The following is a 25,078-nucleotide window of genomic DNA, read 5'->3' as shown; positions in this document are numbered from 1 at the left end:
GTTGAAGAGCAGGTTGGATGGGGCTTGGAGCAGCCTGGGCTGGTGGGAGGTGTCCCTGCCCATGCAGGGGGTTGGAACTGGATGACCTTGAATGTCCCTTCCAACCCAAACCAGGCTGTGAATCTACGACCACAACAGAACAAGGTTTAGGTGTTCACTTTTTTGCCATGTACCCCAAACAAGATATCTGTATCACTGTGGATAAGCATTCTATATGCTCTAGAGCTTAACAATCACTTTTCTCAGTTACATCTGCACAGTCATATTAGTTTCAATTACTTGCAAAACCAGGGTCACTGTTGACATCCCCTTATAAGAGATATTTTTCTTCACTGCATTAGAGTGTCAAGCAGCATTTTGATCCTGGATAAAATCACATGCTGTGAGGACTAACATGCCTCAAAGCATGCAAAGTTCAGTGAAGTTTAGGCAGTTCCTGTGTGCTACCTACACAGAGAGCAGAAAGGGACCTTCCTGCTCCCTTCAGTTCTCTGAGTGTTCCAGTACTTGCATAGAACAGCTCGGCAGGGCACACACAGGACACTGGCTTCTGTCCAGATGTGTTGGCTCAGCACAAGCATGTGCTTATCAACCTTCCCCGTGTGAGTAATCCCCTGGTTATCCACAGAATGACTGAACTCATGCTCTGATGGCTGAAGATAAGATGACTCACACACCCAGCCCCAGTATTCTTCCACTGCTCTCATCCCTTCCCACTTCCCAGGGCAGAAAACTCTCCCTGTCTCTGGCTCTGTTGCCAAATCCTTCATGCCTTGCCTTAAACAAGGGATTAACCATGCTAAAAAAGAAAACATCATGCAATAGCCTTAACAAGGAATGAAATTGGTGCTGTCTGACTTTACAACCACCCTCCTCGCTCCCCCACCCCTCTGAGTTCCAAGCAACCACATTATTTTGGGGTTCTTTCACACTGATACTCCCTCTTTAGTTGTACAGGGTCCTGTCTTAAGCTCCTTACTCTTGAGTGCTGGGGAAAACACAGTGTATTTCTAACAAGGTACTAAAGAATAATTACAATGAATTTTCCTACTTCCTTGCCTGCTGGATAACTGACTTGGGGGCTATCCTGCTAAGAATAGTCAAGGCATGCTCTGTGTTCCTTTGACTTGAGGGGCTCAGGATGTGGGCATCTATAGTCAGGATGCATAAGATAGAGGGAAAAAAAAATAGTAAAAACTGGAATGCATCATAATCCTGAGCAATCCCTACAGGCTAAAACTTAACCATGGTTCTAAAACCCAACGTAGCTGAAAGCTTTTTAACCCTGAAGGCCAGTTCCTCCTGTCACTGAGGGCAGATGCTCTTTAGTCTTTGATCCAAACGAGACCTGAATTTCCCTGAACTAATGATGTTACTTTTTCTCCCTGGAAATAAAAAGTTTCTTGATCTAGAGGTAAACCTTTTGTGGTTTTATGCATAGAGGGTGCACAGGTTTTATGCATCTTAGAGGATACCTTGGGGTGTCCTTCGACCTGAGGAAGCACGTTGCTGTAAGAAAGGAACCTGCCTGTGTCTGTCCCTGGCACTTCTGTTTGGTTTTTTCCATATGAAGAAAAACATTTAACACTAGTCATGTGTTATAAACGTAGCACGGACAGGGTGAGTTGATTTGTTCCTCTCCAATATTCATAGATTATCTAAATCCTGTCGCAAGAGATCACAGAGCTTGAGAACAAATGCTTCTGTTCCTGTGGGGCACATTTTCTTCTCATAGAGAGGATTCCTTTTCACAGTTTATCTGAGCCCTTAACTTCTTTTATTTGTGTGTTTTTCATCTCTTAGTGCAAGTTTATTGTGCTGATCAATGTCTCTGAAATTAGATAATGGTTTTATGAGATACTGGATTAGAATTCTTATCTGTCTTAACTGTTGGTCACTGTTGCACAATGACAGATGTTTTTACCCTAAATTTTATCTCCTATTGGATTAGACAGTCTTGCAGTTTGTTAAGGACATACTTTCTGGGTTAATGAATGAGAACAATTATCATTAGTTTAATGAACACTAAGGAAAAATAGTACATAAATGTGTTTGAGAGTCTGAATCTGTATATTTAAACTATGTATTTTCTACTTTTAATAGCTCACTTCAAATTCTTTTTGCAAATTGATGTAGTTTAAACAATTATGTAGGAAAAAAAAACCAGCTATGCAAACGATGTGCAGTCTGTCAAATCCTTTGGTTGTTCCCTGAAGGTCTGAACAAGGGAGGGAATCCTGCCTGAAGGCAGAGGGGTTTTGTGCCACAGCTCTGGAAACAGGAGGTGGTCTAACAGCCCATCTGACATCCCAGCTCTGGGAGGGAGGAATCTGGCATTCTCCTCTGTGTTTCACAGTTGATTTTTGCCACCTCCCTGTGTGCACTTAGGAAACCTCCATAGCATTGGGCCTGGGAGGGCTTTTTGCAAGGTGATTCTGTCCCCCTGATCTGGTGAGGCCACCCCTGGAGTTCTATGTCCAGCTCTGGAGCCCTCAGCACAGGAGAGACATGGAGCTCCTGGAGAGAGTCCAGAGGAGGGCACAGAGATGATCCTTGGGCTGGAGCAGCTCTGCTCTGGAGACAGGCTGGGAGAGTTGGGGTGTTCAGCCTGGAGAAGAGAAGGCTCCAGGGAGACCTTAGAGCACCTTCCAGTGCCTGAAGGGGCTCCAGGAAAGCTGGGGAGGGGCTTGGGACAAGGGCAGGGAGGGAGAGGACAAGGGGGGATGGATGAAAACTGGAGGAGGGGAGATTGAGGTGAGACATGAGGAGGAAATTGTGGAGTGTGAGGGTGGTGAGAGCCTGGCCCAGGTTGCCCAGGGAAGCTGTGGCTGCCCCATCCCTGGCAGTGTTGAAGGGCAGGTTGGATGGGGCTTGGAGCAACCTGGGCTGGTGGAAGGTGTCCCTGCCCATGCAGGGGGTTGGGACTGGGTGGTCTTGAAGGTCCCTTCCGACCTGAATCATTCTATGCTGCTATGGTCATGGAGGCATGATGCCAGAGAGGGATTTGTGGCTGCAAAAAGGAGGGCCTGAGAGTCATCCTGTACCCTGGGACAAACATCTCTTAAAGATGCTGGTGTGAATTCCACAGCAGATTCATAGGGGAGACATGAAACTCAATAAAATTTACAAAACAAGTTTATCAAGAACCATTCTGGTAAGTGCAGTTGAGCAGTCCCTGCATTGCTGCATCTCTCCTGGAGCAAGGTTGGAGCACATTTGTGTCCAGGTAACCAAATGATTTTGCACAAGGTTCTGTTCCAGGTGGAGAGTCCTTCTGGTAACTGGGGGAGGTGGGTACTCGTGGGCAGGGGTTTGTTTGCCTTGAATGTGTGGGATTAATACAATACACGTTAATAGTTTTTTTAATGTGTATTTACCATCTGCAAGTATGTGCAAAAATGAATTAAAACACCTTGTTTAATCTTTACACCTTTAAATAACTGAATTAATTCCTGCCAGTGACCAGGCTGGTGCTTCATGGGGATCACAGGGTAACAGGATGGTTAGGGTTGGAAGGGACCTCTGGAGATCATCTAGTCCAACCCCACGGGCCAAATCCCTCCATGGTTGAGAATGGTAAGTGTCACCTGTGTGTCTTTTTCCTGTTTGCAGGTGTAAGCCAAGGTTTGGGCAGGGTGTTCAGGGGTGACTATGACAAAATATGCACTGAAAATGGGACATGTGTTGCATTTCAGTTGCAGGATGAATACAAGATTTTTTTTGGCCCTTATTTCTGTGTGTGGCTGGGGCTGGAGTCCCATGGACACATTCAGTAGCAACAAAAGTAGCTGCAGATATTGTAGAATAGTGTGAGCTGATCAAAAACCAGAATAGTTGACCATCGGAATGACAAAACAATGTAACTTGTAACCACTTGAGGTTCAGGGGCTGTGAAAGTGAACTGGAACTTCCTCATGGAGGAACTGGAGTGGGCAGAGAGTGCAAGGGAAACGAGGGCTGCAGGAATCCATTGCCCTTGTGGTTTGTCATCTTATCCCTTCCCAGCAACCTCTTCATTTTTCTGCTTCCCTTAAATCTCAAATTAGTTCAAATTACTCAATTTTAGGTGCATCCTTTATTAATCTCGTGTTTTCTGATCAAGATGCAGCCATCACTTGGCTTCATCATTTGTGTTTTACTGGCTTTATACGTCCTTGGCAGGTGATTTATGGTCTTCCCTGGGAGTAGCCAGAGTTCAAACATTTGTTTGCTAAAGTTGAGAAGTTTGAATCATCTCTGATACACTGATTGCAGGAGCACTGAGTTCAGTCAAGCTGAGAAAAACCAAGTATACCCATTAAACAGGAAAGTATCCTCATTTTAATATGACTGATGGATAAAACTGATTACAGAGAGGTCTGTACACAAAACCAGCTTTTTCAAGGAAATTGCTTATCTAGGTTTATAAATAATGAGAAGTAATGAACCAGAACAAACCAACTCTTCTCTCTCTGCATTCCTGTCTTAACACAGGGGCTTGGCTACTGCTGGAGTGTTTGTTGCAGGTGAGTAGGATCCAGCCACGGAGTGTTCACAGGCATCTCATTATTAACCTCACTGTGTGCCCTCTGGAGATGGACTGACTTGCAGAGGAATTTAGAAAAACCAACAAAACAGCACTAGGGGGTGAACCTGGCAAAGACTCTTTCCACGGTCTCATTGCCAGTGATGAGAATGAAAGGCAGTTTTGACCGAGGTGATCATTAACATGGAAAAAACCCCCAAGAATTAAAGGGCAACCTCTCAGAAAAATGTGTTCACAAAGCTTTTTGGTGGGAGTGTCGTTGGTGTCTTCATTATACTGAGAGAATTCCCCCAGAAGTAAGTAAATAACACAGGAAAGCAGCAAAATAAGGAGCAGCTGAACCTTTTTGCTGAAATGTTAACTGGGCATGGAGGCTGATGCCTGACTTGATCTTTGAACTGGTGAAAGAAGTGGCAGAGAAGAGGTCTGTGCCATCTGTGAAGGCAGCAAGAGGTCAGCTGTGCTGTGCCCACAGAGGTCAGTGCTGCTCGTTGCTGCTGCTCCTTCCAGGAGAGCACACCAAGGCAAGGGGATGCTCAGGAAGAGGGAAACACTTCCCAAGCCCTGCTGGGGCTGGGGCGATGGTGTGCTGGGGTGGCAATGCTGCTCACAGGTCAGAAACCAGGCTCCCAGGTAGGATCAGGGCTGTGTCTCATGCCAGAAGCCTGGTGCTCCCTTGCCCAAAGGAGCACACCATGCCTTGCCCTCAAAGAGCAGCTGCCCCAGAGGCTGCCAGGGGTGTTCCAATGCAAGCAGGTGAGTGTTGCACTTGGAACACTACTCAGCTGATTTGTTAGCTCAGAATGGCAAACTTTGCACAGCAGGCAGAACAACACACACACAGACATCCAGGGGGTGTTCAGCAGTGGGGCTGTCGGGCAGAGCTTCTTGCCTCCTTGTGCCTTTTCCCTTCTTTCATGATAAAACAGCAAGAAACTTCTCATCTCAAAGTCCTCAGCACGGAATTTAACTGCTCTTCAGTTCACCAGGGCTCTGGGGCTTAGCCCAGGGAGCATCTCCTTGTGCTGTTCATTTTAGGGAAGAGCAGAGGTAAGAAAAACATTGGCAGCACTGAAGAGTTGACATTTATTCCCTTTATAGATGCCTGCGTGGGTAAACAAACATTTGTGGTGGGAAGTCATGCATCTGAATGACATAGAAAGAGAGGACAAACAAGCCCTTCCTTCATCCTAAAATATGGCAAAGCACAGAGTGTCCGGCCTTCCAAAATAGTCCTGCCCAGAGGGGTAAAGAGTTTCTCAAGGAAATCCTGTTCAGAGTTGGTGTCACAAACCAGCAGGCAGCAGCTGAGCTGTGTTCTCAGGGAAACACACACTGGGAATGCCCTGAAACACTGAGCTTTGCACAAACACCCTGAACCTAGAGCGGGGCAGGTGGAGGTGAGACATGAGGAGGGAATTGTGGAGTGTGAGGGTGGTGAGAGCCTGGCCCAGGTTGCCCAGGGAAGCTGTGGCTGCCCCATCCCTGGCAGTGTTGAAGGGCAGGTTGGATGGGGCTTGGAGCAGCCTGGGCTGGTGGGAGGTGTCCCTGCCCATGCAGGGGGTTGGAACTGGATGGTCTTGAAGGTCCCTTCCAACCCAAACCAGGCTGTGATTCCATGACATTCCGTGCCTCTTGGAACCTCCTCCTCTGGCGTGTCCCGGGGATAATCCCGGAGGAGGGAAGGCCCGGGAGAGCTGCCAGCGGGGGCGGCCTCGGCCCGGGCACCGGCAGCGCCTTCCTAGGCCCCAGAAGGGGCCCCAGAGCAGGGGAGGAAGGGCCCCAGAGGGAAGGAAGGGCTCCCAGAAGGAAGGAAGGGCTCCCGGCAGAGCCCCCGCAGGCAGGCCCTCCCGGCCCCGCAGGTACCGCCACCCCGGGGCTGCTGCTTCCCCGCCCGAGGGTCCCGGGGGGCTGGGAGGGGGTGCGGGGGCTGAGCAGGGTCCTGAGGCAACAGGGCAGAATTGGGCCCCTTCTCGGCACCCCCGGGGAAGGGCTGAGCTGCTTGAGGGGCAGTGGGTGCAAACTGGAGCACAGGAGGTTCCATGTGAATCTCAGGAAGAACTTCTTTGCTGTGAGGGTGACAGAGCCCTGGGCCAGGCTGCCCAGAGAGGCTGTGGAGTCTCCTTCTCTGGAGACATTCCAACCCCCCTGGCCACGTTCCTGTGTGATGTGCTCTGGGTGCCCCTGCTCTGGCAGGGGGGCTGGGCTGGGGGGGCTCTCCAGGTCCCTCCCAACCCCTGGGATTCTGTGACTGGGGCAGTGGGAGGACAGGGAGCCCCCCTGGCAGTTCACAGAGCTTGGAGCCTTCACTCCCTGCTACCCCTGCCTTCAGGACATCAGAAAGGAAAACACGTTTCAGCACCTAGACATGCTGAGAGTTAGTTAAAAAAACCAAAACAACAAACCCAGGGGACTTCAAAAGTAACAGGGATTTGGTTTTCTGTAGTTTAACTTCCCGTTGATCCATTCCCAGGTCACCAGAGCAGCTTTCCCAGCTGTGGGTGTGTAACCACGGCCGGTCAGCCAAGGGCAGCAGCCAGCACAGCCAGGTGGAGCTGGGACAGAGGGGGAAAAAGGGCTGTGCCAGGACAGCAAAGGTGCCCAAGCAGCAGCGTCTGTGCAGCTCTTCCAGCTGAGGTTTCCCAAGGTCTGTAGCAGCTCCAGGGGCAGCCCGGAGGGGCCAAGAGGCTGCACTGGGTGTGAGTGTTCCTGTACCTGCCTGGCTTCTGTCCCACACCCTGGGCACCACACAGTACCTGACACCCTTCTCCTCCCTCTGCACCAGTTATGGCAGCCCATTTGCCTTTTAACTGCTGATTTTTGCAAAACCCCTCAGCACAGGGGGGGGTGAGAAGTGTCACCGTGCTTAGGCTGACCTGCCAGACCAGCTGAAGGTGTTTTCTCCTCCTGTGCCCTCCCAGGGACGTGCAGACAGAAAGGAAAACACGTTTCAGCACCTAGACATGCTGAGAGTTAGTTAAAAAAACCAAAACAACAAACCCAGGGGACTTCAAAAGTAACAGGGATTTGGTTTTCTGTAGTTTAACTTCCCGTTGATCCATTCCCAGGTCACCAGAGCAGCTTTCCCAGCTGTGGGTGTGTAACCACGGCCGGTCAGCCAAGGGCAGCAGCCAGCACAGCCAGGTGGAGCTGGGACAGAGGGGGAAAAAGGGCTGTGCCAGGACAGCAAAGGTGCCCAAGCAGCAGCGTCTGTGCAGCTCTTCCAGCTGAGGTTCCCCAAGGTCTGTAGCAGCTCCAGGGGCAGCCCGGAGGGGCCAAGAGGCTGCACTGGGTGTGAGTGTTCCTCCCTGTACCTGCCTGGCTTCTGTCCCACGCCCCGGGCACCACACAGTACCTGACACCCTTCTCCTCCCTCTGCACCAGTTATGGCAGCCCATTTGCCTTTTAACTGCTGATTTTTGCAAAACCCCTCAGCACAGGGGGGGGTGAGAAGTGTCACCGTGCTTAGGCTGACCTGCCAGACCAGCTGAAGGTGTTTTCTCCTCCTGTGCCCTCCCAGGGACGTGCAGAGCTGCAGGTGAGCCTTGCACCTGGTTCAGCACCTTCAGGCTTGACGTGCCCCTGGGTTGCAGCAGTTAAGTGCCAGACAAGTGTTGTCGTGCTCACTGGGTGCACGTTGTGCCCTTCAGAGCTGTTCCTGCAGGCCCCAGTGCCCCCAGCAGCCCCTTCCCACCCTCGCTGGCTTTCGCAACACCAGGATCAGTTGATATCAAACCAGTTTGCCTGCAGAAAAACCCATAGGGACTGGGAAGGCCTGTGAAACCTGAACCCCTGCCGAGGCACAGCTCCCTTTTCTTCCCTGGCAGCAGAGAGGTCAGTCAGGACATTCAATCCAAGGTCCAGGGGCTCCAGTGAAGGAGAGCAGTGAGGGACAACCAGGAGCACATCTCTGGCAGAGGCAGCACCTGCCTGGGGGGTGTGCTCAGCAGGGCTGTGGTCACCCAAGGGCTGTGGGGGGCTTGCTGGGCCAGCCCCCTGGGGTTTCCACAGCTGTCAGAAGGTTTGTTAATAAAACAGTGTTCAGGGACCTTTCTCAGAACCAATTTTCCTGACAAAAGTAATTTCAGCATTATTAAATCTCCCCTAATTTCTTGTTACTTTTTTTTCTGTGTTTTTTGTGTTTTGTTTTGTTTTGTTTGCTTGTTTTAGATTTAGTTTGTTTTTTTTAAAAAATAACAAGTACCAGTACAAAACACTCTTGAGGCTCTGGCTGGGGGGCAGTGACAGACCTCTTTGCTGGAGACCCTGATGTTCAAACAACCATTTTGCTCGTGGTGCCTGAAAGCCAATTTCCAAATTTCCAAAAATTATTTCTCCTACCAAAGGCTGGTGGGAGGTTCTTTCAGTCCTCACCCACGTCTTGGCTCTCGGTGTGCAGCACTTAGTCTTCAGTTATCAGAGGATCACAGAATGGTTTGGGTTGGAAAGGACCTTCAACACCACCCAGTCCCCCCCCCTGCATGGGCAGGGACCCCTCCCACCAGCCCAGGCTGCTCCAAGCTCCATCCATGACATGTTCAAGGCCAGGTTGGATGGGGCTCTGAGCAACCTGGGTTACATTCCATCTTGTGTGGGTGTTTCACAGCCTGACAAGTGTGTCCATCAGGGATATTGATGACATGGGTCATTATGTGTTCTTTCCAAATGCATGTAGGTGCCTCTCTCCTCTGGCTCTGCACCCTGGAGATGGCAGCAGCCAAGGTCGCAGTGGTTGGTGCTGGAGTCATTGGCCTGTCCACAGCCCAGTGCATCATGGAGACCTGTCCTGGCTGCTCCCTCACTGTCCTCTCAGACCAGTTCAGCCCCAACACAACGAGTGACGTGGCAGCTGGGATGCTCATCCCTCACACCTGCCCAGGTGGGTGCAGCCCAGCTGTGTGCCTGGGTGTGCAGGGACCCACAGAGGGTCAGGATGCAAAGTGTCCTGTGCTCCCTGCATGTCCTGTTTCCTTGCACTTCTCTCTGCATCCTCCTCTCTGTGTTCTCCTCTCTGCATTCTCTTTCCAATACCTGAAGGGGCCCTACAAGAAAGCTGGGGTAGGGCTTCTTACACAGGTATGTAGTGAGAGGACAAGGGGCAGTGGCCTGAAGCTTAGAGAGGGGAGATTCAGGTTGGACATTAGGAAAAAGTTCTTTCCTGTGAGGGTGGTGAGAGCCTGGCCCAGGTTGCCCAGGGAAGCTGTGGCTGCCCCATCCCTGGCAGTGTTGAAGGGCAGGTTGGATGGGGCTTGGAGCAGCCTGGGCTGGTGGGAGGTGTCCCTGCCCATGCAGGGGGTTGGGACTGGATGGTCTTGAAGGACCCTTCCAACCCAAACCATTCTGTGGTTCTGTGATACAATTCTATGATTCTCTTCTCTGCCTTCTCCCTCTCAGCATGTTTGGTGTTGTTCATCCCCAGGCACACCCCCCCACCTGCAGAAGCAGTGGTTCAGAGAGACCTTCACGTACCTTTTTGCCATCAGCAGCTCAGCAGAGGCCTCAGAGGCTGGTGTCCACCTGGTCTCTGGGTAAGAATGGCTCTGGGGCAGCCTTTGGTGTGCATGTGTCGTGTGTGGGAGCAGGCAGAGAGGTTTTCCTTGCTGGAGTTCAGGCATATTCCCTTCCTGGAGCAGCTCTTGTGATCATATTCCCAAGAAACTGCATTGCAGCTGCTCAGGTCTGATGTATTTTCAAGCAAAATTCGTGGATGGGTGTGCACAGAGAAGCCACTCAAGACTGGCCACCACCAAATGTCACTTGGTAACTGATGTGTTCCACACCAGTTCCTTGCAGCAGGGGTGGGATGGGACTGCAGAATCCTCCAGCTTCAGCAGCTAGGTATAGGTGTGCACTGCAGATGTTTTATGCTGCCTGTTTTCTACACAGAAATTCACCTTTTGGGAGTGTTGAGGCCAGGAACTCTGTAGCTTTTATGGGTACCCAAAAAAGGTGAGCCAGTGTGCAAGTGGCCCTACTTGAAGGATCCAGCCAGGGTGGCTGCAGACGTGGTGGGGACACCGTGTGAGGGGACTTTGTGCTCCTACAGCTGGAAGTTCATGCAGTATAGCTGGAAGAACTCTCTCCAGTTCAGTGTGTCACCTGCAAGCTGGGCTGTGACAGCCCCTCTGCCTGTGTGCCAGGGTGGGCACTGCAGCAGGGGCAGCACCATTCCCTGCTGTGAGCCTGGCAGAGCTGCCCTGATGGGTGGGAACAGGTTCCTGGGTTAGTGCTGAGACTGCTGTGACACATAATGTGTCCAGTTCTGGAGCCCCCAGCACAGGAGGGACATGGAGCTCCTGGAGAGAGTCCAGAGGAGGCCACAGAGATGATCCAAGGGCTGGAGCAGCTCTGCTCTGGAGCCAGGCTGGGAGAGTTGGGGTGTTCAGCCTGGAGAGGAGAAGGCTCCAGGGAGACCTTAGAGCACCTTCCAGTGCCTGAAGGGGCTCCAGGAAAGCTGGGGAGGGGCTTGGGACAAGGGCAGGGAGGGAGAGGACAAGGGGGAATGGATGAAAACTGGAGGAGGGGAGATTGAGGTGAGACATGAGGAGGGAATTGTGGAGTGTGAGGGTGGTGAGAGCCTGGCCCAGGTTGTCCAGGGAAGCTGTGGCTGCCCCATCCCTGGCAGTGTTGAAGGGCAGGTTGGATGGGGCTTGGAGCAGCCTGGGCTGGTGGGAGGTGTCCCTGCCCATGCAGGGGTTGGAACTGGATGGTCTTGAAGGTCCCTTCCAACCCAGACCATTCTATGAGAACATGGCAGGGCAACAGCACCTAACTTTTGCAGCTTTTTCCCTGTGTCCTTTTAGATGGCAAGTCTTTAAAAACCCTCCCAAGGAAGAGCTGCCTTTCTGGTCAGATGTTGTCCTGGGATTTCGACCCATGTCTCAAGCAGAACTCCAGAAGTTTCCTCAGCACCAGTTTGGTCAGGCCTTCACAACACTGAAATGTGATTGTCCCCCCTACCTGCTGTGGCTGGAGAAAAGGTTGGTTTTGCTGTAGGCTGGACCTGCAGTGAGAAACCCAGGCAGAGGGGCTGGGGGAGAGCTGGGGCCTCCTTGAGGCCTTAGGTTTGAACAGAACTGGAAAATGGCTGTTTCTTACTGGGCAGGATGCAGCAAGCTCTTCCTGGAGGAGGAGCACAAAGAAATACCCAGTATTTCCAAAATGTGAAAGGTCCCATTTGTGCAATTACCCACTTTGTACCACTGTGGCTGTACAGCAGGGCTTGGAGTGGGAACACCTCTGGGCATGGGACTGACATGGCCACAGGGGCCATGCTTGGCCAGCCAGACCTGGGAGGTACCTCAGGAGCCTGATGTGTCCTGAGGAAATTTGTGGTTGCTCCTCACTTGTCAAAATTCCCAAATATTTGCCTCTGTTCTGGAAGCTCCACCCAACCCCTGGGAGAATAGGCATGTCTGGGATGATGTCTGGGGCTCTGAGCAACCTGGGCTGGTGGGAGGTGTCCCTGCCCATGCAGGGGGTTGGAACTGGATGGTCTTGAAGGTCCCTTCCAACCCAAACCAGTCTGTGACTCTGACCCCTCTCTATTACTGATAAATTTGCTGTACCTTTTCCAGCTCAAACAAACTGAATAATCACTTTGATGAGACCAAATCATACAGATGATGAACAGGAACCCCGTGGCATTTTCTTTGCTTCCTTCATCCCACCTGTTCCTTGGCTTTGGTCAGTGTGCTGAGGGCAACCTGGCTCATGGACTTGTGTGTGTGTGTAATAATTCTCTGAGGGGCTGGGGGTTTCTTTTCTGCCTCATTTCTGGGGTCTTCTTTGCAGGTTGAAAGCAGCTGGTGTCCAGATGCAGACCAGGAAAGTTGCAGCCCTGTGGGAGCTGAGCAGTGAATACAACGTTGTTGTCAACTGTGCAGGCATTGGAGCCCACCAGCTGGTGGGGGATGAGAAGCTCTTCCCCATCAGGGGACAAGTACTCCAGGTTGATGCTCCTTGGGTGAAAAACTTCATCCGTGATGGGGATGGTTTAACCTACATCTACCCAGGGATACACAGGGTGACCCTGGGGGGAACCAGGGAAAAGGACAACTGGAATCTGTCTCCTGATCCTGGGGCTGCCAAAGACATCTTGGAGAGGTGCTGCTCCCTTGAGCCCTCCCTGCGAGGGGCTCAGGAGATCAAGGTGAAGGTGGGTCTGAGGCCAGCCAGGCAGGGTGTGAGGCTGCAGAGAGAGGTCTTGAGCCAAGGAGGAGTTAAGCTCCTGGTGGTCCACAACTATGGGCATGGGGCAGGTGGCTTTTCAGTGCACAGGGGCACAGCCAAAGAGGCTGCTCGCCTGGTGGGAGAATGCATTGCTGCCCTGCAGGACTCCTCGTCCAGGGCCAAGCTTTGAATCCCAGAGGCTCCTTTTCCATTCCCAACAGGCTAGTGCTGCATCTCCTAGTAGCACCTCTGGACTTTTGTTCCCTTCTGGGATAGAAGGGACCTAAGGCAACAGCTTGTGCCATTGCAGATGTTCAGTGGTATCTCACCTGGCTTCCAGTTGCCACCTTGGAGAGACATGATGTTAGTCCAGTGTTAGTCCAGCTGTTCTTCTCCTCCATCTGATGTTGCTTCTGCCCTGGGAGGTGTCCCTGCCCATGCAGGGGGTTGGGACTGGATGATCTTGAAGGTCCCTTCCAACCCAAACAATTCCATGATTCTATGATTTCTCCTGGCCTCATGTCAAGGACAAGAGAAGACACATCAATATTCCTCACATAACAGGATCCCATTGCTGCAGGGCCATACCAGTAACACCAGTTCAGCATTTCATCACCTGCAGCCAAAGGGCACTGGATGCATTGGGTTCAAATGCAGTGAAAACCAGTTCCCTCCTATGAAATCTGATGTAGCACTGCCCTGGCTCCTGCCATCTTGCCATCCACCTTCACCATTTTCTGTGTGATTCCCAAGGCAAAGAAAGCCCCAGGCAGTGCTGCAGGGCAGTGCTCCAGGTCAGCTGTCCCAGCAAGCCATGTCAGGTCACTGCCATGCACATTTTAAGAGCAGGTCTGTGAGGTGCTCACTGCAGGACCTCTTATCACACCCAGGAAACTCTCCCAAGTTTCTGCAAGAGGAGGTGGTCCCCTGGGAACTACAGTTTTGTGCATCTTTCTTCATGCTTGTTTGTAAAGACCTTGTTTTTTCCAACCCCTGTGATTTTGCACTCAGACACAGATTATTGCCCCCAGCCCCAACAGCAGCACTGACATGTCCTGTGTTCTACAGCAGAGGGTTTTTCAGGGTGGGCTTAGGAATCCAGCATCTCCTCTCCTTGTCCTCAGCCCTGCCTGCTCTCCTTGAGCAGCTGATGCCAATAAATCAGCAACAAACCAGCAAGGATCTTAACACCAGCTTCAGTTTCACAAGGGAGAGGAGGGCCAGTTGAGACAAGATAAACACTCTGAAGACAAATCTGTCTGTAACTGGAGGTGAGGAAGCTCCTGCTGTGAGGAAGCTGTGCCACCAAACCCAGACCTCACTCTGAGCAGGGGTTGGGCTGAGCTTCACACCCCCTCAGCATTTCAATCCCTCTGCTGTGGATGGAGACCCACTCCCCAGAGCTGCCCCTTCCATCATGGGACAGGTCTGACTGTTGGTGATTAAACCACTCGTGACATCTGAAATGGCTCATTCCAAGAGCCTTGGCAGCCACTTCAGACTAGGTTGGGGTTTGTTTCTTTTTCTCCTTAGAAAGCCAATCTAAATTCTTGAAGAGTACACGTGATTAAAATGAGCTGATCAATAAAGTTCTAGTCATGGAGCAAAGGTCACTTCTGTAGTGCTTCTTCTCATAAGCAAGAGGGGTTCTTTCATTTGGGATGGCCTAACAGGGCCAAGAAAGGCCAGACCTGGCTGGCAAGTCCTGCTGTTGTCAGGGTGTGAGGACAGTTGTTCTTCACAAGGGACAGCTGGAGATACAGACTGCATCTAATTAAATTAGAGGTCACTTAGCACCTGGAATCAGCCTGAGCCAGTCCTGCCCTCTCCTCAGCTCTGCTGGCTGACTTTGCACTCCCTCCCACATCATTTGTCCTCTCCAGCAGTACCAGAGGGCAGAGCTGCTACTCTTGGCAGCTCTGCTGGCACAGGGCTTGACAAACTGCAGCTTTGTCCTCATCTCACCCAGAGCAGGAAGAAGACATGGAAATATCGTAAGAACAGGTTGTATTAATCTTTATTTTAATCTTTAAAAGTAACAAACGGTGGCTTATCCTGGAGCAAGAGACACTGCTGGTGCTGCTGGGGTGTTGGTGGCCCCATGAGGAACCAGAGCTCTGGTTGTGCCCTTCTGCTCTGCAAGGTGGGGAGGTTTTCTCTTAAGTTGCTTCTGGAAGTTGCCTGGTAGGTAAAAATGGCCCAAAGGTTGAGGATCAGTCTGGCAGCCCAGCTCTGGCCGTGGCCAGCAGGGAAAGGGCCACTTCTGGCATAGTCTGGCACACCCAGCTGAGTGTTCCCTGGCCCTCAGGTGATTTATCTTCCACACCATTGTCAGGTTGCCTCTGAAACCACGTGTGGCACTTCCCTAGTCCCCAGCATCTTATGACAGCAGGTTCCCCATCAGGTGACACTTCTCTGCACAGAGCTCCTTGCCTTCATGTTTGTCTTAAACCTGGGAACACCATTTGGTGCCCCTTTCTTGCACCTTATGAGAAGCAGGGACTGGTTTCCCCATGACCCTTGATGTAGGTACAGAGCTCTACCACTCTTCCTTCCAGACTCTGAAGAGCCTTGCTGCAGGTAGCTGCTACCCACATAAAGTCACTCCATATCTTTGTGCTTCCTTTATACCTTCTCTTGCTCCAAAATACCCTTTTTGAGAAGGAGGGAGCAGAACTGCACATGATACTTAAGGTAGGGGGTGAATTTCATTGATGGGATCTCCCTTCCCTTCCTTATGTTTTTAATATTCCATTGCTTTATTAGCCACTAATGAGTTTTCACTGACCTCTGAGTAGAAGCACCTAATTCCAAGATGCCTGTCCTGGTGTTTCAGAGACTGGCTGCTGGGGGGCCCTTCCTTCCAGCTCAGTTTTCTCTGCTGTTCCCCACACTGAACCTCACCTGCCATTGCTTTGCCCAGGCTCACGAGGTGGTTTTTGCAGCTCCTTGCAGGCAGTTTGCAACAAAGGTGGTTGGGGGGGTTGGAGCATCTCCCTGCTGAGGAAAGGCTGAGGGAGCTGGGGCTGCTCAGCCTGGAGAAGAGAAGGCTGAGGGGAGACCTGATCACTGCCTACACGTGTCTGAGGGTGGGTGCAGGAGGATGGAGCCAGACTCTGCTCAGCAGTGCCCAGGGACAGGGCGAGGGGCAACGGGCACCAGCTGGAACATGGGAAGTGCCCCTGAAAGGTGGGGAGAAACTTCTTGGCTGTGAGGGTGACAGAGCCCTGGGACAGGCTGCCCAGGGGGCTGTGGAGTCCCCTTCTCTGGAGAGATTCACCCCTGGATGCAGCCCTGTGGGATGTGCTCCTGGGGGTCCTGCTGGAGTGGGGTGGGACTGGATGATCCCTGGAGGTCCCTTCCAACCCTGACAGGCTGCCAGGGAACTTCAGGGGTGTAGTTATGGCACAGAAAGGGAAAGATCATATTTTGAGGCATTTCTGTCCCTCCCTGCCTTGGCAGGCAGCAGAGGGGCTGGGTGATGCTTTTTAGAGCTGGGGCACAAACCCCTCGGTTTCTGCAGCAGGGAATTGAGTGGATTTTCTCCCCAGAAACCAAACCCCAGGGACACCTTGTCCCGATGCTTTTGCCTCTACTTGAAACAAACCTGCTGAATTCCTGGGGGAAAAAAAAAATCGAGGAAAATGGGCATTTCCCCTTTGTTACACCCTTTCCCAGCAGGCTTCGATGGGAGTTGAATTTCCCTGTGACACACTGGGATTGATTTGGAATAACTGCAGAAATCAGAGGGAGAACATCAGGGCCTGAGGGTTGTTGTGTGGTTGTCCCAGCGGTGGAGTCATTTGTGCGTTTATCCTGCTTTATTCCTTCTTTTCCAGCAGAGGGAGGTGTTGGATCAAGCAGGTGCTGAGGGAAGATGCTTAGCTGGGGGAAATGGGGGTGCCTGTTGGGCTCCCACAGACCTACAAGGCTCTGAGGGGTTTGGGGTCTGCAAGAGGAGCTGGAGAAACCATCGTGAGTCACTCAGGGCCCTAAAATATCACGGGGAAGGGCTTAAAAAATGAGTCCATGGAGGAAATAGAAATGTGAAGGTAGCAGCAGGATGAAGCTGGTGTTGATAATCATCCTAATAATGATCATAATGCTCCTAATAATAGTGATGATAGTAATGATAGTTGTGGCAATAATAATAATAAATAGCAAATAACAATAAATAACAGTAATAAATAAATATGTATATACAATATTGGTAATAATAGTAAGAATAACAGTAATAACAATAGTAATAATAATAATAATAAAGGTAATAATAATAGCAATACTAATAAAGGGATTATAACAAAGCTGTGTGTCCCAGAGCTTTTCCCCCATCCCAAGGCTGCCTTGGGAGGTCAAATGTCCTTGGTGCCTCGTGTTGGGGGGGATGTGGGACCCCCCAGCCCCCCAGCTGTGCCCGTGCTGGGGGTCCCTGTGGGGCTAGGGGTCCCTGTGGGGCTGCAGCCTGGGCTTTGCACCCCCTGCCTGGCCTGGCTCCTGGGGAGCCCACACACCTCTCGGGGTGCTCAGGCATCAGGGACTGGCACTGGTTTAGGGCTGGGCTGAAATGGGCTCTTTTCTTCCTGGGGATACACACACACACACACACACTCCCCACCCCCATTTCTGTGTCTCTCAATGAAGTCAAAGCCCCATATTTTAGAGAAGGAAAGGTGGGTGTTGGGCCAAAGCTCAGCCTTGGGAGGAAGGAGTGGGGGAGACAAGAAAGCAGAGGGGAACTTCTCTGAAAGCAGACAGCTTGGTACCAATGGGATTTGCAAACCTGAGAGAAGCACCAGGGAATATTTTCCCCATACTTTTGTTTCCCTGCTGAGTCTGTCCCAGCCCCTGGCAGCAGCCAGGGATGTGTCCCACACGCTGCTCATCACCTGCCCTGGGGGACAAGGTGTTTGTCACAGTGTGAGAGGTGGGCACCACGGGCTGTGTCACTGTCACTGCTGCCTGTTCTCCCTGCCTTCTGCAGATGCTCAGCTGAGCAGGCCTCCCCTCAGCCTTTGCTCACATTTGTGAGCCAAACAGGGGAAGGAAACCTGGATTATTTTCTGGACCACCAGAGAATGAAGCAACCACCCAGGCTGCAGGTGCTGCTGAAACACCTGCATGTGCACAACCTGTTGGCTTTTTGGCTGCAGGGAAGGTGTGGAAAACAGCCCTTCCCTCAGGGAATGCACTGGAGCCATGGAGGGAGCCTGATGCTTTGCTCTCCTGCTGGCCAAGGGGGTACAGGGGGGGCTTCAGGGAGATGAAGGGGCAAAGGTTTTAAGCTGAAAGAAGAGAGATTGAGGTGAGACATGAGGAGGAAATTCTTTGCTGTGAGGGTGGTGAGAGCCTGGCCCAGGTTGCCCAGGGAAGCTGTGGCTGCCCCATCCCTGGCAGTGTTGAAGGGCAGGTTGGATGGGGCTTGGAGCAGCCTGGGCTGGTGGGAGGTGTCTCTGCCCATGCAGGCGGTTGGGACTGGATGATCTTGAAGGTCCCTTCCAACCCAAACCAGTCTGTGATTCTGTGTTCCCAGTAGCAGTTTCAAAACTAAAGGAAGACCCATAATTAATGCACTCTGTACTTTTTCCAGTCTGTCTGGCATTGCTGCTGGATGTGCTGGGATGTGTCTGTGCTGTTCCTGCCTCCTTAAAGGCAATGGGATGAAAGAAAAGCTGGGACAGGCTGGCAGCATCCCTGATGGACCTGATGGTCAAAAAGCAGCTTTCATAGGACAGGAGGTGTGCACTAATGATGTCCAGTACACAGTCCAATCTGATAATATGCATTGACCTTTAGTGTCTGCAAAGTATCCCAACCCATAAAGGTTGGACCAGATGGTCCTTGAGGTTCCTTCCAACCTGGCATTCCATGATTCTATGATCTTTGCAGGACACTAAATTCAGTACCACTGTCCTTAGCTGTAAGATGAAGGTTGCTTTTCTAAACTGTTCCCATGTGGTCAGCAAATCCTCTCCTCCAACGGGTGAATTTTAAATGTCTTATACAAAACCCTACAGAGGAGGAGGGAACTGGCCTTGCTCTCAGCAGACAAGATGCCAGGGCTGCCCTGCAGCCAAGCAGCCTGGCCAGGACCAGATAGAGAGGATAAAACTCTGTGCTCTTCCCACAGGCTCCTTTCAGGGCAGATTGTCCTCAATGCCACGTGGAGCAGCACCAGTGAGGCAGAGATTTTGGTGCTGATTCAAAGTGGAATAACCTTCTTAGCCAAGAGTTTGTATCCAGGTTAGGTGTTCCTGCAGGGGTCATCCTTTTCATGGAATCACAGCCTGCTTTGGGTTGGAAGGGACCTTCAAGACCATCCAGTCCCAACCCCCTGCATGGGCAGGGACACCTCCCACCAGCCCAGGCTGCTCCAAGCCCCATCCAACCTGCCCTTCAACACTGCCAGGGATGGGGCAGCCACAGCTTCCCTGGGCAACCTGGGCCAGGCTCTCACCACCCTCACACTCCACAATTCCCTCCTCATGTCTCACTTCAGTCTCCCCTCCTCCAGTTTTCATCCATTCCTCCTTGTCCTCTCCCTCCCTGCCCTTGTCCCAAGCCCCTCCCCAGCTTTCCTGGAGCCCCTTCAGGCCCTGGAAGGTGCTCTAAGGTCTCCCTGGAGCCTTCTCTTCTCCAGGCTGAACACCCCAACTCTCCCAGCTATGTAAACTCATTAAAAACATGTAATAAAAAGGCTTATATAACTTCTTAAAGCCATAATTGCTATTCCAGCTGTGATGTTTGGTAGAATTCTGGGCATTATAGATTAATCCCTTTGCTGAATTACATTTATTTTTTTTTAAATAAAAGGTATTAATTCTTGAGCTGAGAAGTGTAAAAATGCCAGTAAAATTAATTACAACTAAAAAAACAACAAAAAAGTGGGAGGAAGCTGAGCCCAGAGTAACACCAAGATAATCTTTAAACCCTACAGAAAACAGGAGTGTCTGATAGGAGCTCAGGGTAATTTTTAAGCAGAGCTGGACATCTGTCTGGAATGACACTGTGGATACAGGGGAAATAAAGGCAACAAACTGAGATTACAAAAATCTTTCTGCAGGAGTCCACGAGCTGCATGTGAGAACTCACTGCTTAATTCCTGTAAACTGGAATGTCTTTTTTTTTTAAATAATTGGCTGCCCTGGCTTGAGCCAGGATAGAACCAATTATCTGTTTAGAGGTTTTACTTCTCAGTGAAGCAGCTGCAGTTGCTGAAACCAGTGGCGTGTTCTTCAGTCTGTGTTTGTTTCTTGGGCTGATGATGCTCCATGGTGAGAGGGGGGGCTGGAGAATGATGTGCAGGAGCAGGGCACTGCTGGGGGCTGGGAAACATCATCTGCTCCAGAACCAGAGAGGGGCAAAGGGGTCACACCTGCAACCCTCCTGTGGGGAGGAGTGGACCAGACAGATTGACCAAATCAAGTAGTCCATCCCCTACCCTGTATGAATTTGAGGGATCAGAAGGATCAGGTTCTTTCAGTCTATGGGCAGCATCCTGGGAGTGCTCTGTGTGTTCATCTGCCTTTGGTCCTGGTCCCTGCACCCAGCTCCTGTCTGCTGCTGATTCCATGAGTCGAGTCCAGGGCTTTTCCAGGTCCTCCCCTGCAGCCTTGGTGGTGACCTGAGTGTTACTGGGGGGGTGATGGTGCTTTTTGTATGTATTTGCATATATTTGTCTATATTTCATTATTTTCCTTTTCATTACTGCTGTGCAGTTCAGTTGCCAGCCCCTAAGTCTCTCTCCCTTATTCCTTCTCCTTTCCCTGTGGAGGGGAGGGGGCTTAACAGAGAGCATCTGTCCTTTGTTTAATTGCTGGCCCAGCATGAAACCCTGACAGTGGTGAGACAGCTTTTCCATTTTTACACCCTGTCTGCTCAATATGATTACCAGCCTATGCTTTAAAAAGCAGGCAGAGTTTGGCTTGTCCAGAATGATCAGACAATTTAAGGAAGGGGCAGAGCTCAAAGTCACTGTTGTTCCTCTCCAGGAGTGAAGCACTTGCTGCTGGAGGCAGGGGTTGCATGAGTAGGTAGCATGAAGATGAGGGTTAAATAAGGTTAAATAAATAAATTATTTATAATAAATAAATGAATAAATAAGGCCCAGGGACAGCAGAGCTGCAGAGCATCCCCTGCTGAGGGGCTTTCTCCTCCCTCTTCTCCTTCCTGCAGTGAATTCCCTGAGCAGGTCCAGGCTTGTGTGTGTGAAGGCACAGAAGTGTGACTTGGAGGTAAAACTGTGGTCCCCTCTCCAGGCTGTTAATGATCAACTCTCATCAAACCCAGAGCACACCTTGGGCCGTGGTGTTTGAATCTCTGTGCTGGAGGGAAAGGAGCTGCTGCCTGGGGCTGAGCAGAACCATCCCTCTTGTGTTAAAGCTGCTTCAGCTGCCCAGGAGCACGAGGGGAGCTAATGGGACAGGGCATCTGAATGCCCCTTTTGGCTTTTTTTTTTAAGCTGTTGTTTTCAAACCTGAGCTGAGAGGTGGTTTTGATGATCCACAGAGCTGAGCCTTGGCCCTGAGTTCTGTTCAGGCAGGTGTTTCTCAGCAGAGGTGAGTGGGTGATAGAGCAGGATGGGCAAGTCACTTCTCACTGCCAACACCTGAAAGGTGACAAGGGAGAGGTTCTTTCCAGTGGGACTGAAGGTGTGGGGAGGAGGGAGGGCTCCCCTTGCAGAGCTGCTGCCTGAGGGAGCTGCTCCCAGGATCTCCAGCTGCAGTTTTAAGGAGCAGAAGTGAGCAAAGCCCTGACTGAGCATCCCCCTGGGAGCTACCAGTGTTCCACCTGTGTTCCTGGGGGCTGTGGCAGAGCTTTGCCATGGGAATGTGAAAGGCAATAAAACAGGCCTGGACCAAAGCTCTGACTCCTGCATCTTCTGGGGGGAAGGACACGTCGTGCTCCTCTTCATGCAGCTGCTTTTAAAATGGCCTTGTGAAAGTTTCTACACAAAACCTCCCTGTTTTCATGTGCCAGGGACCAACGTCACCGTGGTTTTTAAGGCATGTCAGAGGGGGAAGAGGAGGAAAAGGCCTCCCTTTGCCCTGCCCTGCAGATTTGGGCAAGTGGCTCATAGCAAATCCAGCAGGGCTCTTAAGCAGAGACAAAAAAATAAAAGCATTTTTATTCGTTTAATCATTTTATGAGAGGAATGTTTGACATCCATCAACAGCCCTTGGAGAATCCAAGGAATTCCCAGTGATGTTTTTCCTGCCTGGGATTTAATTTTCCCCAGAGATCTGGTCAGACACTTTGACTAGGCAGAAGATGAACAGAAGCCTTGGCAGTGGGTGGAGGCAGAAGATGGATGGTGGCAGGCAAGGGGTTTGAAATGAAAATGGCATCAGAGAGTTCAGCAGCAAATAACTGTTACAAAGGAGGGATTTTGGTACCAACAACATCCCAGGCAAGATGTAATTTGCCAGCAGCAAATACAGCACTGACACAATGAACCTTCATTGATGTTCAGCTTTTTTCCTTCCAGAAATTTGTTCTCTCACCACGGACAAATTAGTAAATGCAGGAGGAATTTTACATTATTATTTTTTTTTAAAGACTTTTCCTGGAGAAATGAAGGGAACTGTAGAAAACTGTGGCACCTACATAAGGAAGCAGATATTCTAGGACCAAAATCTGGCTGCTGTTTTGGTCGCTCCTTGCATTGATGTGACTTTGTGCCCTGTCCCATCTGGCATGATCCACCTTCCTCTGACACCAGGCATCTTGGTGTGGGGACAACAGGCAGGGGACACTATTTGCTGCCTGACTCCAGGAGCTGAGCACGTTTTGCAGCAGCTGTGTTGCACACCTCCAAAAGGCCCATCCTCCAGTTCAACTGGAGCTCTGTGCATTATGCTGCCATTTCAGTTTGCTTCTCTTCTTTTGCAGGCACTGCTCACACACGGGTGTCTCTGCAGCAGGTTCCTGAGGGAACTGAATGAGCTTGTAATTCACTTGATAAAATGGAGAGGATGCTGGAGAGGTGAGAATGTTTAAGGTGCTCTCTCAATTCCCATTGATTCTCATGCTGATCCAGATAAGATTTCTCATCATTCCTGACATTTCCTGAGATCCTTCTCTGCCACTCTTCCCTTTTTCTCTGCCTTTAGAAACCACCTGTTCTGCTTTAAACAGGCAAACTTACATTGGAACTGGATGATCCTGAAGGTCCCTTCCAACCCAAACCATCCTGTAATATTTCTGCCTAGTGTGTCCCTGTTGCCAGACAAAAGGGCAACATCCCTGTGCCCCCGTGGGTGCAGGTGGGGCTGCCTGTGCCCTGCTCTGCCCTCACAGGTGAATCCAAGCACGTGCCATGAGAATTCACAGCTGGAGAGAGGCTGGGACATCGGGTACTGACTCACAGGAGGGATTAAATTCTTTATACTCACACAAAAGAGGTGTCCCAGCCAAACTGGGTCACCCCAGTTGTGCTTTCACACGGAGTTCTCATGCTCTTCAAACATTCAGGTCCAGCACACTGGGACTGATCACTAACCCTCACCTTGCCTGATCACTGCTCACAGTAGAACTTGGCAAAGCAGCTTTCTGCAGCCTTCTTGCTGGGTGCCTGTTGATCCAGAGCTCCCTGGGGTCAATTTTCTGTAGCAGCAAACCATGCTGGGAGGGTGACGAGGATGTGTTGGAGGGGTCTGGGGTGCTGGTGTTACCTGGGCTGCCCAGGGGTGTCTTTTAGCTTTCACAGACACCTCTCACCTTCCAGAAAAGCAAAGTCCTTCTTTGCAGGGTTGGGCCGTCCTTTGGTTTGTTTTACTCAGGCATGAACAACACCCCAGTCTCCAGTGACACCTCCTGACACTGCTGTGTGTGGTGTGTGAGCTTTTTGTGGGCCTGGAAGGTCGTGGCAGAGGGGTTGGTGCTGGGCTCTTCTCACAGGTCATTAGAACAGGAGGGAAGGGCTTCGAGCTGCACCAGGGCAGGCTCAGACTGGACAGGAGGGTGAGAAACGTTGTCATGCCAATTAACAGGCCACACAGACCCTTCAACGAAGCACAGTTTATTTACACTCTTACAAGAACGGGTGACCTAAACAAGCAGGCCCACCCATAGTGAGGTGAATAACGGTTTATATTCCCTATTCCCGACGCAAAGTTCCCTCCCCTGTTTCCCCACTGCCTGGGCACTCCAGGGTTTCCAGCCCATCCCACGCTTCAAATTATCCTATAAGTTTCCCGCCCCTGTTTACACATCCCATTCTGGCAGGGCACTTTTTACCTTTTAAGGTAAAATTTTGCCCTTTCTTGCCCCCTGGGCTGTCTTCCCAATTAACAAACCTGCTGGTGTCCCCCTGCCCTGAGGAGCAGGACAGTAGGGGCTGTGTTGGGTCTGATCTTGGGCCATAAATCCTTCTCCATGTTTAGATCCCCAGGTGGAACCCAATTCCCTCCCTCAGTTCCTTGGGCCATAAACCCCTCCTGGTGTCCTTAGAATGTGCAGAGATCTCAGGTATCATAGAATCACAGAATCATAGAATCCGAGGGGTTGGAAGGGACCTGGAAAGCTCCCCCAGCCCAGCCCCCCTGCCAGAGCAGGGGCACCCAGAGCACATCACACAGGAACGTGGCCAGGGGGGTTGGAATGTCTCCAGAGAAGGAGACTCCACAGCCTCTCTGGGCAGCCTGTTGCAGTGCAGAGTGTAAACAAACTGTGCTTCACTGAACATGGAACCTCCTGTGCTCCAGTTTGCACCCAGTGCCCCTTGTCCTGTCACTGGACATCACTGCACAAAGCCTGGCTCTGCCCTCCTGACACTGCCCTGAACAGATCTGTGCCCAGGGATGAGGTGGCCCCTCAGTCTCCTCTTCTCCAAGCCCAACAGCCCCAGCTCCCTTATGCCTGTTGTGGAGAGATTTTTCCCTTCCTTTTGTATATTCACCTCCCCAGCTCACAGACACCCTTGGTTTTGCTTCCCTGTGCCCAACGCCCCAAAGCTTCGCCAGGCCCTTTGCTGAGGGCAGATACAGATCGCAGGGTGATCCCAGCAGGGTGGCTGGGGCTGGAAGGGACCTCCAAAGATCATCAAATCCACCCCCCCTGCCACAGCAGGACCGATAAAACCCCCAACACCCGGGGCAGGTCACTCAGAAAGGCATCCAGGGGGGTTGGAATGTCTCCAGAGATGGAACCCCCCCAGCCTCTCAGGGCAGCCCGGCCCAGGGCTCTGCCACTCCAACAAACAGAAGGTATCTCAAACAAACTATGTGCATCTAACACTGGGATATAAACCAAACCCGACGCTGTGTTTCTAACACTGGGATGCAAAGAAGAAAAACAACGCTACATTTCATTCCTAACGTCGGGAAACGTTTATTCCCAGCAAGAGCGGCCCAGACCCTGGGATGGGGTCACCACCCCTGGAGG

At 51.2% G+C, this 25,078-nt stretch overlaps 1 protein-coding gene across 1 annotated transcript; it reads left to right on the top strand.

Annotated features, from left to right (window-relative positions):
- Nucleotides 1-9,208: 9,208 nt before the first annotated feature.
- DDO (D-aspartate oxidase) lies at nucleotides 9,209-12,887 on the top strand. Its single transcript, XM_010004346.1, has 4 exons — nucleotides 9,209-9,404; nucleotides 9,945-10,053; nucleotides 11,329-11,505; nucleotides 12,320-12,887. The coding sequence occupies exons 1-4, from the start codon at nucleotides 9,233-9,235 to the stop codon at nucleotides 12,885-12,887; spliced, it is 1,026 nt and encodes a 341-aa protein (XP_010002648.1). The 5' UTR covers nucleotides 9,209-9,232.
- The last annotated feature ends 12,191 nt before the right edge of the window (nucleotides 12,888-25,078 follow it).

Source organism: Chaetura pelagica, unplaced genomic scaffold (genome assembly GCF_000747805.2).
Source record: "Chaetura pelagica isolate M959 unplaced genomic scaffold, ChaPel_1.0 scaffold118, whole genome shotgun sequence".
Classification (NCBI taxonomy): Eukaryota; Metazoa; Chordata; class Aves; order Apodiformes; family Apodidae; genus Chaetura; species Chaetura pelagica.
This window is presented reverse-complemented; position numbering and strand designations above follow the sequence as displayed.